Genomic DNA, 11,972 nt, shown 5'->3' with positions numbered 1-11,972 from the left:
CACACACACACACACACACACACACACTCGTCTCACCCTCACCTGTCTGTCACTCTGTCTGTCCGTCTGTCTGTCTGTCTGTCAGGAGGTGGCGGGGGAGCCTCTCTACATGCTCTACAGAGCCATAAAGTATCAGGTGGATAAAGGACCCGTTGACACGGTGACCGGTAAAGCCAAACGAACGCTGAATGACAGCCACCTGCTGCGAGAGGACATCGACTACTGCTCAGTGGTAACCATGGCAACACACACAAATAGGCATACCTGGGCACACCTGGCAATACAAGTCAGTCATAATGGACAACAAGGCAACGTGATGTACTGTGCAACAGCAACAGGAGCTCGCTGCTGTGTTCTTTAACATTTTCATCTGGACATGGACACCTGTATGTCTGTCTGTCTGTCTGTCTGTCTGTCTGTCCAACAACACTCAGGGACAACAGATGAAAATATATGGTGTGAGACATGTACTGTCCACTGTCCTAGTAACTCTCTCTCTGTCTCTGTACCTGTCTCTGTCCCTCAGACTCTGACAGTGTTGGTGAAGAACGGAGTCGAGGTTCAGCCTTGTCCTGTTAAAGTGCTCGATACCGACACTATTACACAGGTAGGTACCTGTCTGTCCATCTGTCTGTCTGTCTGTCTGTCTGACTGTGTGTCCGTCTGTCTCTAACCCCGTGTGTCTGTGTGCAGGTGAAGGATAAGATCCTGGATCAGGTGTACAGAGGAGCTCCGTTCTCTCAGAGACCATCAGCAGACAGTCTGGACCTAGGTACACTCACACCTGTCTCACCTGTGTCACCTGTCTTACCTGTCTCTGGTTTGATGGACAGCTCACACTGACCTGTGTTTCTGTGTTTGATTGACAGAGTGGCGTTCAGGTCAGGCGGGTCACCTGACCCTGTCGGATGATGATGTCACAGCGGTGGTTCAAGGTCGCTGGAAACGACTTAACACTCTGCAGCACTACAAGGTAACAACCGACCAATCACAGGGCATCTTATGTTTCTCCTCTTGTTGTTCTCTTTCACGTTTCCTCTGTACATGTGTAGAACCTGTCTGTTAAACATTAAACTCTGTGGTTCTTCAGGTTCCAGACGGAGCAACAGTCGCTCTGATTCCTCGCTCTCAGAGTTCAGGTGGAGTTGGAGTCAACCAGGTTTTCCAGACTGGAGAGAGTAAGAACCCAAAGCATCTAAACAATCTAGAACACTTAGAACATGTGGTATATCTGCAGTCCAGCACAACACAAACAGAACCATATAAAACATCTAGAACATTTAGGACACCAACAAACCGCAGGTAGCAGAAAGAGGTCATTTTGAACTGAGAACCAACACTATAGTATATAGAACATGTAGAAAATCCAGAAATAACACGCAGAGAATCATATCAAACATCAAGAACAGCAACAGAATTTTAAGAACATGTGGAACATCCACAACACAAACAGAACCATATAAAATATCTATAACATTTGGAGAAAACATCAGGAATCTAGAACATCTGAAACCCAGAGCCAGTGCAGAGAGAATCATTGGGAGGAAAATCTAGATCCAAAACCAAACAAAAAGAACATCCGAGAAAATGTAGAACCCAGTACCAAAACAAAGATGATTTTAAAGAACCCAGAAAAGACATGGAGAATTATGGAGATCATCTAGAACCCAGATCCAATTCAAGGACTCTCATAAAGAACATCTACAAACTAAAACTACAGAAAGAAAATCATATAGAATCTAGAACTGATCATCAACACAAAGAGAACTATCTGTGTATCCATAGACAACACTTAGAGAACCATGTCAAACATCTAGAATATGTAGAACATCTAATATATCAAGAACATCTGAAACCCAGAGTCAGCTCAGAGAGAACCATGTAGAACATGAAGAGAACACAAAAAACAACATCTATGATCCAGAACCAAAGCAAAAAAGACCACATAGAACCCTGGAATAAAACATGGAGAGTCACGTAGAACCCAGACAAAACACAAACTAGACCAGGTGGAACCTGGTCATACTCACAGAGGGTCATCTAGAACATCTAGAACCTAGACACAACACAAAGAAGACCATGTGGAACCTGGTCATACTAATAGAGAATCATCTAGACCATCTAGAGCCCAGACAAAACACAAACTAGACCATGTGGAACCTGGTCATACTCACAGAGGGTCATCTAGAACACCTGGACCCAAAACAAACAAAACACCTAGAACTTCTGGAGCATCTACAACATGTAGAACATCCAAAACCCAACACAAAAAGAACCATCTTGAATATCTGGAACCCAGAACCAACTTGCATATACATTGTGTGATGAAAACACGGAGAACAATTTATACCACATAGATCCTTTAACAAATAAACCGTATGACCATGTAGAACATTTAGGATAGTAACAACACATAGAACCTAGACCCAACACAAAAAGTGTCACCTAGAACTTTTAAAATTGTGAACCAACACATAGAGCGTCCACAACCCAGTACCAACTCAAAGAGAACCATCAAGCACAGTTAGAATCCTGAAGGAGTATCTAAACTGTCTGTAACATTTAGAATATCTAGAATTCGTTTAGAACCCACAGTCAGTGTTAGGAGAACCATCTAGAACGTCTAGAGCCCAGACCAGCACAAACATAACCTTATAGAACCTTTACAACACCAAGACACCAGGCCCAAGAACATCTAGAACCCAGAACCAACACAAAGACAACCATGTAGAACTGTGTTGGTCGTCGTCCTGGTAACATTCTGTGTGTGGCTGCCATAGAAACGCCAATGCTAGAGGGCGAGGAGGAGGAGGGTCTGCGTCTGTGGCACCTGGTGAAGAGCAGTGAAGATCCGGAGATCCCAAAACACAGAAAGAGCAGCATGAGGGAGCGGGAGAGGGCCAAGGCCATACCTGAGATTTACCTGACCAGACTGCTGTCCATGAAGGTAACACACACACACACACACACACACACACACACACACACACACACACACATTAACACACCTGAGATTAACCTGACCAGTCTCTGTCTCTGTACCTGTCTGTCTCTCTGTAGGGGACGCTGCAGAAGTTTGTGGACGATGTCTTCGTGGCGATCCTCAGTACGAAGCGTCCTCCTCCAATCGCCGTCAGATTCTTCTTCGACTTCCTGGACGACATGGCTGAAAAACACGGCATCGACGACCCAGAGACCGTCCACATCTGGAAGACTAACAGGTACAAAGACACACATGGACACCCGTCTGTCTCTCTGACCTGTCTCTCTGACCTGTCCCTCTAACCCGTCTCTGTCTCTGCAGTCTCCCTCTCAGGTTCTGGGTGAACATCTTGAAGAACCCTCAATTTGTTTTGGACGTTCAGGTAACTGACAGCATCGACGCCGTTCTGTCCGTCATCGCTCAAACCTTCATCGACTCCTGCACCACCTCCGAGCACAAAGTGGGACGGGTATGACCTGTCTGTCTCTCTGCCTCTCTGTCTGTCTCTGTGTTTACTATCATCAGCGCTGTGCGGTTTAGTCATGTGACCTCATGGTAACTTTCTGTCCAACCAGGACTCTCCTGTCAACAAGCTGCTGTATGCCAGAGAGATCCCCCGCTACAAACAGCTGGTGGAGAGGTGAGACAACTTCCTGTCAGAGATAATGTACAGTTACGGTCACCACTGAAACGCACAAACTTTAGCAACACTGTTATTGTAAATGCATCCTAATGTGCGTGCGTGTGTGTGTGTGTTATTGTAAATGCATCCTAATGTGCGTGCGTGTGTGTGTGTGTGTGTGTTTGTGTGTGTGTGTGTGCGTGTGCAGGTATTACAGTGATATCCACAGCGCTGCATCAGGCTGTTATCAGGAGATGAACTCCACTCTGACTGAATTGTCCGGGGTCAGTGAACACAACTAAACTACTGGTTTGACCGAAATACACATATACAGTACACACAGAAGGAAACAACTCAAGTTAAACTTCAAACTGTCTGTCTGTCTGTCTCTCTGTCTGTCTGTCTCTCTGTCTGTCTGCAGAGTTTTGCCTCAGAGATGAACAGTCTTGTTGCTCTTCATGAACTCTACAAGTACATCAACAAATATTACGACCAGGTAACACACACACACACACACACACACACACACACACACACACACACACACACACACACACACACACACGTTTGATGTCACTTATTTCGTTAGTTCCACTTCCTGTGTTGTCTCTTAACTTCTGGGGCCGTATTAAAGCTTCACAGTACCCAGAGTTGCTCCTAGTGACAAAATCCCAAGAAAAGTCTTAGAATTTAATCTTAAAGTTAAGACTAGTTGTTGGTCAAGATAAAAGTTATTCACAGAGCATCTCAGCCCTTAAGAGAGCTCCCAAGGTAAAATACTGTTCGGAGAGAGAGGAGGACTTTTCAGGCAGACAGGCAGATCACACACAAAGCATTTCAGCAGCTGGAGGCTTTTTGTAACAGTTTTTAATGAGAATTAAACTTTTTGCTTGCTGTTTTTGCGTTGCTACACGCCTCGTGTTTATGCGCTCTAGGCGCCTGGCGTTTCTGCCACAGAACTCTGAACTTCAAGTCAGAGCAGTAAAAAGGCCCCACGTCATCTCAGCTTTTTCCCCATTGTCCAATGGGATGATGTGAGAGGCGGGGCTTCTGTGGTGGTCACGACAATAAGTTCACAGTTGGTAATCAATGGAGGAGAAACTGGTGGTAGTGGTTGCTGGATACCCAGAGCTATACGGCCTGATGATAGACAGCAGGTTGTCAAACTGCCCCTGAGTCATCCTAAAATCTGCCTGTAAACGTCCATGATGGAGGAGAAGCTCCTGGACCAACTGGTGGTACTCCCCATGATCCAGCCTCTTTTTTAGGGTCTCATGTACCCACACAGATCTCTGTTTATCTGCTGACAGCCTCTCACCCTCAACCAGAGCTACAGACAGTACCCTCTGCCTCAACATGGCAGCAACTACACACTGATTACTGCAGGATAAATTAAAAAAGAAAATTGTTACACAAAAAGGTTAGGGTGAGGAGGTGATGGGGTGGTTGCCTGGCAACAATAAAAAGGTGCAGCAAACGTTTTTTTCACTAGTTACATTCGATTTTTTTTAAAAACGCAGTGCGGTGCGCCTCACGTTTTGGGATCTGCAAAACTCTTTCTGTGTGATCGAGGCCGAACACAGTAACAAGTCTGAGAGAAAAGAAAAACATCTCAAACTGTAGAAAAACTACAAACATTCAACACCTGAATCCACCTGTCTCCCTCTGTACCTGTCTCTGTCTCTGTCTCACCTGTCTCTCAGATCATCATGTCTCTGGAGGAGGACAGTTCAGGTCAGAAGATGCAGTTGGCCTATCGGCTGCAGCAGGTCGCCGCCCTGGTGGAGAACAAGGTCACCGACCTCTGATGACCTCTGATGACCTCCAACCCAGTGACCCTGAAGACACTCGGAGCTCCCACTGAGGAAGAGGAGGATAATGAAGCTTCTTCAGCAGCTCTGAGAGACTGAAATTCTGGAATTCATGGACTCTTGTTAACACTGTGTCTTCCTGCTGTGTGTGTGTGTGTGTGTGTGTGTGTGTGTGTGTGCGCGCGCGCGTGCGTGTGTGTGTGTGTGTATCGGGGATATACGAGGTTTTTATAGTCAGACTCAGGAGATCCCAGTTCTTTAGATTCCTACGCTCCACAGCAGCACTCAGAGTAAACCTGAACTAAACCTGAACCCGGCGGTGGATGACCTCACACCTGCCGGCAGTGAAAAAAACGACAATCTAACCAATCAGATCAAAGAGCATCATCAAGACCTGCTGCCTTGCACTACATTTCCCAGGATTCCCTGCTGTCCTGCTGTCTGTGGAGCCCAAAAGCACAATTGTAATAGTTTCTATACTGATCACGTGTATCGATTATCGACCTGCTGATCTCAGACATGCTGGACATTTTTTATCCACGATATTTTTTGCTTGTACGACTGAAACCAGCACGATTCTGCATCAGGAGCTTTAACCAGTTTATATTAACGCAATAAGTGAATCAGGGAGTGTTTCTCAAATCACATTTTCAGTGTGACTCCAGTTTGTAAAGCTAACATCTCAAACTAAACCCTCAACCTGGAGCTTCTCTGGTGACCTCAACCCCTGACGACCTCAGGACCAGACCCGCACTGGTTCCCATTCTTCCCAGTCTTCCTCAGTCCAGATTGACTCACCAGGGTTCTCAGGTTTAAGAGTACATTTTGATCGGACCTGACAAGTGCTGCAGTTTCATTTATCAGCCAATCAGCACACAACAGAGTCTTGGCGTGAAGAAGGATGGAGTTTAGCCCAGTGATGCTACGGAGACAGTTGTGCTACCGTAGAGCTACAGAGGTCATGTCCATCTTCTGATTCGACAAAGATGTGTTTGATGGAAAATTAAGTAATTAACAGTTCAGACAGGAAAGGATTGTAAGACCGACTTCACATGTAGACTCGGTTTCTAAGCCCAGTTCAGACCAAAGATTCACATTCTCTAGTCAACAACTCTCTGTACTTCTGATCTGTAACGTTGACAGCAGTAACCCACCATCTGACACCGGCACACTGTGAGGACAGAAACAGAGGGCTCGGTGGGGACGGAGCACCTGCTGCAGCAAACCAACACGCTGTCTATGGTCATTTTGACTTGACCAGCAGACTTCACTACAAGCTGATTGGCTGTTGAAACAGATGACGTGCTTTAAAACCAGCCGCCGGCCATTTGACCAGCTGAATGTCAGGTGACGCCATCAGCCGGCTTGAGTCGAGCTCAGACCGACCAGTTCACACTGCTGACACTTTTCTCTGCAACGTTGTTAAATGGTTTCGTCTTGTCACCAATCTTTGGTCTGAACTGGACTTTAACAATTACCTCGATGCAGGTGGGATTTTACCTGGAGAGCCACCTGACCAGCTGCCTCAGCATGTAGTTTACAAGCTAATGATGTAGCTAAGTTGCTAGCTAGCTTCCTCAAGAGCAGACGAAGGAATCTGTGCATTTTTTATATGAGAATGAAAAACAATAATGACTAATGTGAAACTCGAGTCACACTGAAAATAAACTGAAACATTAAAGTTGCTGAAGAAACAAAGAGCTGACAGACGATAAAAACAATCTGAAATCTGGGGGGGAGGAGTTTAAACGGTGTGTATGTGTGTGTGTGTGTGTGTGTGTGTGTGTGTGTTAGCTAGTTACTAACTTATTACATGTACATACTGTAAGTCCTATTTATACCTATTTATCCCAGCTGTGCCTTCACTCTTGCAGCTAGGTGGCGCTGTCTGTTCTTACAGCAGCCTTATTGATCATGTGTCCCAGTGCATCATGGGAAGATAAATGCATTTTAATGTTTAACTCTTATTGAAGCAGGGAGGAAAAACAACAACAGACTCATCGTGTACAGAAACCCCAAACAGCCAGAGTATCACTACACAGATAGCATAGCATCACTCACTAGACTGAGCCGGAATTGTTTTCCAACGTCAAGAATAGACCCTTTCAGGGCCGACGTCACAATGACGCCATTTTATTATCTGGAGGTGCAGCTGCCTCTCCCCCACAGGGCTGTAGGCTCCATAGGAGTGTTAAAATGTGTTTGTCTTGTTGTGTTATTGGGAGCCAGAATAGAAGGAGTCATGGCTCAAAACCAGCCGCCACTGCCCGTCAACAAAAACAAAGACAACTATGGTTAAATGTGATAAGACCAAAGGACTGGACGGAGGCCATCATCAAAAATGCTCACATGTGCAGCGCACACTTCATATCAGGTTAGGGAAAAAGTATTTCCTGTTGTAGGGATGAATAAGGTTATGTGTATTAAGGGTTATCATGTCCACCTCATCAGAAACTGGGGAGGGATTAAGAGGAATATTGGATTTCTCTGGAACGCTAACTTTTTAGCACATTAGCTAACGTTAGCTTCCATAGCAAAACAAACAAGTGTGGTCCTCCTTTGTAAGATTGGCTTCCTGTGACATCATCCATCCACTGAGTGAGAGCATACGGGTCGGCCAGTCTGGTCCCGTTGGTCAGTGTTTACTTATTCAAGTAACACTGGCGGTCCCGGAGAGTGAGTGACCTGACATGGTGCGTTGGTAAATTCAGTCTGACGCTCTACACTAAAATGAGAGCCCTGTTGGTGGAAGAAACGGAGCGTTATATTTCTACATGAATGAACCAACGGTTAAGTTAATCACACATTCACTCCGCTCGGCGCTCTGCTGCTCCGTCTCCACAGACAGAGTGTCCAGAGTGCGCTCTGCCACTCTGAGAGTGCGCTGCTCTGGATAACCCAACGCTACATTCAGACAGCGCTCCCAATTTATCAACGCTCCAGTTTGTGTCAGAGTGCGCTCCCACACTCACAATGAGTGTTTCTGAACGCACCACTCACATCATCTTCCTCCATCGTTTAAAACAAGACAACACAACTTGCTAGCTAGCGCTAGCTAATGTCTGTGGAGACTTGTTTTGCCTCCAGCTAAGCCCCGCCCACCAAAAACATAATTCTGTTTACTAACAGTAATAGGCTCTATTAAGTGTCTAGTTAAACGATGCTCTGAGTTTATAACGCACTGTTTGGTCCTATATGCTCTTATGTTAATCTTGTATAAACAGTGTGAATTGTTGTCGTCAGGAGAATCAAACTGTGACATCAGTGAACAAACAGCTACAGCCGCCATGCCACCAGACACCCACGTATCAGATATTTGAATCAAGACGCCTCAGTGTGTGTTCTCTCTATGAAGATGCTGTTTTTAGCCCGCTGATGTTACAACAGCTACAAACCTTTTGACTATCGACAGCTAGCATATGATTTTATCTATTTTTACTTGGCTGACAGCTACATGTTTCGTTGTTTCTGATATTAAGGAGTTGTACTGTCAGACAGGCTGAATCCAAATATCTGACAGACTCACAGATGTTATCTTGTATAAAAAAATCAATACTAATTATTAGAAATGGTTTTTATTGAACCAAGACAAAAACCGTTGGGCCACATGTGATGGGAGGGTTTCATCTGAAGATATCATCTGTAGGTTTAGTGTAGACCACATGTCCACCTGTCTCTGGCTCGATGTAGAGCAGCACAAATAACTGTATAAAGCAACAAACTTTGAGGTTTCAGGTCAAAAAGCTGGAAACATCTCAGAGTGCCGTTTATTGATGTGATGACGTCTGCCTGCAGGTCCAGTTAGAGGTTTGGATTCAGCCTTGAGATCATTGTCTATGTCTCCATGGCAACAGTTTGTTGTTTTAGCTATTGTTTTTTTTTTTTGGTTTTTTTTTGTTTTTTTCACAAAGTGATGATTCAGCTGGTGTGGAGTTTTATTTAGTTTTCATGTGCAACTCTGTGGGACAGGATACTTCCTGGACTCTCCTAAAGGTGTGTTCACACCGAACGTGAAGCAAACATTTTGCATGGCGAGTATACGCACAAAGTCAGTGATGTACAGAGACGGAACAAAACAGGAGAGGGCTCTGAGATATGTGAGCGAAGCCATAGAACTTCATATTGAGTTCTGAAGATGTGTATCTGTGTTTTGTGTAAAGCTGTTTTGTCGAGTTGCTTCTTAGCAAAATGTTCTGAGAAATTAAAGCTGGTCTTTTATTGCGGAAGGCAACAGAAGGGGGAAGCAGTAACACGCTGCTGTGGCAGTATGAAAAGTAAGTGTTGACATCTTGGTTCAGAACACGTTCTGTCGGGTGTACTTTGCTGTAAACCAAGTTAGCTGTTAGTTGCCTTCCAGTCAGTTACAATGCTGTTAAGGGCGAATATTCGCCAGTTGGGAAATACTCCAAAAATCACCACAGTGGCCATTTTTGCGTGGCTAACGCACGCAAAAATTTGCTTCGCATTCTGTGTAAACACGGCTTACATCCTGGACTCTCCTGACAGGATACTTACTGGACTCTGCCTACAGGATATTTCCTGGACTTTCCTGACAGGATACTTCTGGACTCTCCTGACAGGATACTTCTGGACTTTCCTGACAGGATACTTCTGGACTCTCCTGACAGGATACTTCCTGGACTCTCCTGACAGGATACTTCTGGACTCTCCTGACAGGATACTTCTGGACTTTCCTGACAGGATACTTCCTGGACTCTCCTGACAGGATACTTCTGGACTTTCCTGACAGGATACTTCTGGACTTTCCTGACAGGGCACTTCCTGGACCCCCGTTGTATGTTTTCGGTGTAAATGGACTCCAGCTGAAACCGAACCCATCGGCCGATAAATAACTGGACTCTTTTCTGCTGCTGAACTGAACCAGAACCAGATGTTGTTATAAACGAGGCGTTTGCGGAACGATCTTCCTCCTGCTGGTCCCAGCTTCTCTACTTTTCTTCTTCTAATATTTCTGATGATTATCGCTGTTTAATCTGAACATCTCTCCTCTGTGTTTTTGCCTGGTGTGTTTTTTGAGCCTGTGTTTGACCCGTAGTTGTAGTTCTCTGATCATATTAGAATTCTGCATGCGTGTGATGATGATGATGATGAAGATGAAGATTTACGGTGCTTCTTTAAGCTAATTTCTTTTCAAATAAAGACACACGTCGGTGTCACTGATGATTTATGTAGATGGATGACGAAGGTCAGGTTTGACCTTTGACCTCCTGATCTCTGTACAGTTTTCTAATCTTCTGGGACAGGATGAAACAGATCCTCAGCTCTGATTGGTCGAGCTCTGTTTGTTACTGAAACGTTTTTTCTACAAGGGAATAAAAACTTTAAAGGGTTTGTATAAAATGAATCCAGAATCAGTTGTAAAGAAGCACAGACTGCTTTTCTACTGATTGTGTACAGTTTGCTAACAGTGTGTAAATGTGCCTGTAAATACCTGTCTGAGGATGATGATGATGATGATGATGAAGACGAGTCAGTCTGCAATGGAAATGTGTTTTTATTGTGAAGAGGCAGGAGGCCAAACACAATTTGTATCATGTAAAAATAAAGTTATAATTTTAACAGTTGATCCTGGAGCCTGGTGTCATCTTTAAATGTTTTAACACTGTTGTCATGTGATGTCATGCGAATGCAGGAAGTTCACTCACACTAAAGTATTTTTACATGACGGTAATTTTTCTTGAATGGAGGATGTGAATTCTCTGACTGAAGTATGACCAGAGACTAGACATAGAGTTCCCACATATAAAATATTTTTTCACCAGTTTCGTCTGATCGTAATGTTAGAAACACAAAACAAAACAAAAGCATTAAATGTAATGAAGGAGTGGATTTTAACCCTCATACAGACTGTGAAATTTGATCAGTCTTATAAGTTTAGTGCGGCTACGCTGTGTGACATGGATCTAATAAACTTGGGTACGACATCAGGTTTGATGTTTGCAGACTGTACGATGACAGCGCCTACTGAATCACAGGCTACGAGGTACGATGTCACAGCTTCACATACTGAGTAATGCTGCAGGGTTATTACTCAGAGACAAAGAGCAAGTAGATCAGCTCAGGAAGGACGTAGCCAGCGACCTGGAGAACATCGACAGAACCACGCTTCCTGGCAAGCTGAAGCTCTGGTGCATGCAGTTCGGACTACTTCCACAGCTCATGTGGCCACTAACCCTTTATGAAGTTCCGATCTCAAAGGTGGAAAAGCTTGAGAGACTGGTCAGCTCATATGCAAGGAAGTGGCTTGGCCTTCCCAGGTGCCTCAGCAGTACTGGGCTCTATGGCAAGGGAGTGTTAGACCTGCCCATTTCCATCTATCAGAGGAGTACAAGTGCACCAAAGTATGACTGGAGATGATGCTAAAGGATTCAAGTGATCCATTTGTAGCCCAAGCTGCCCCCATCCTGGCTACTGGGAGGAAGTGGACACCACTGGCTGCAACTGAGCAGGCAAAGACAGCACAAAAACACAAAGACACCATTGGCTGAATGCAGCATGGGAGGAGTGGTCTTGGTCTTGGGGACAGCACACCAGC

General features: G+C 44.8%; 1 protein-coding gene across 2 annotated transcripts in view; it reads left to right on the top strand.

Moving 5' to 3' along the window:
• The window catches only part of plxnb3 (plexin B3), an 81,031-nt gene extending 70,030 nt beyond the window's left edge, over positions 1-11,001 (top strand). For both annotated transcript variants that reach the window (XM_050064783.1, XM_050064784.1), the window contains 12 exons: positions 86-232; positions 527-607; positions 694-772; positions 870-973; positions 1,091-1,178; positions 2,781-2,947; positions 3,061-3,221; positions 3,305-3,452; positions 3,559-3,623; positions 3,814-3,889; positions 4,027-4,101; positions 5,309-11,001. In XM_050064783.1, coding sequence (XP_049920740.1) covers positions 86-232; positions 527-607; positions 694-772; positions 870-973; positions 1,091-1,178; positions 2,781-2,947; positions 3,061-3,221; positions 3,305-3,452; positions 3,559-3,623; positions 3,814-3,889; positions 4,027-4,101; positions 5,309-5,413 — 1,296 coding nt within the window. In that variant the 3' untranslated portion in view covers positions 5,414-11,001. The remainder of the gene's footprint in view (positions 1-85; positions 233-526; positions 608-693; positions 773-869; positions 974-1,090; positions 1,179-2,780; positions 2,948-3,060; positions 3,222-3,304; positions 3,453-3,558; positions 3,624-3,813; positions 3,890-4,026; positions 4,102-5,308) is intronic.
• The last annotated feature ends 971 nt before the right edge of the window (positions 11,002-11,972 follow it).

Source organism: Epinephelus moara, chromosome 16 (genome assembly GCF_006386435.1).
Source record: "Epinephelus moara isolate mb chromosome 16, YSFRI_EMoa_1.0, whole genome shotgun sequence".
NCBI lineage: Eukaryota > Metazoa > Chordata > Actinopteri > Perciformes > Serranidae > Epinephelus > Epinephelus moara.
This window is presented reverse-complemented; position numbering and strand designations above follow the sequence as displayed.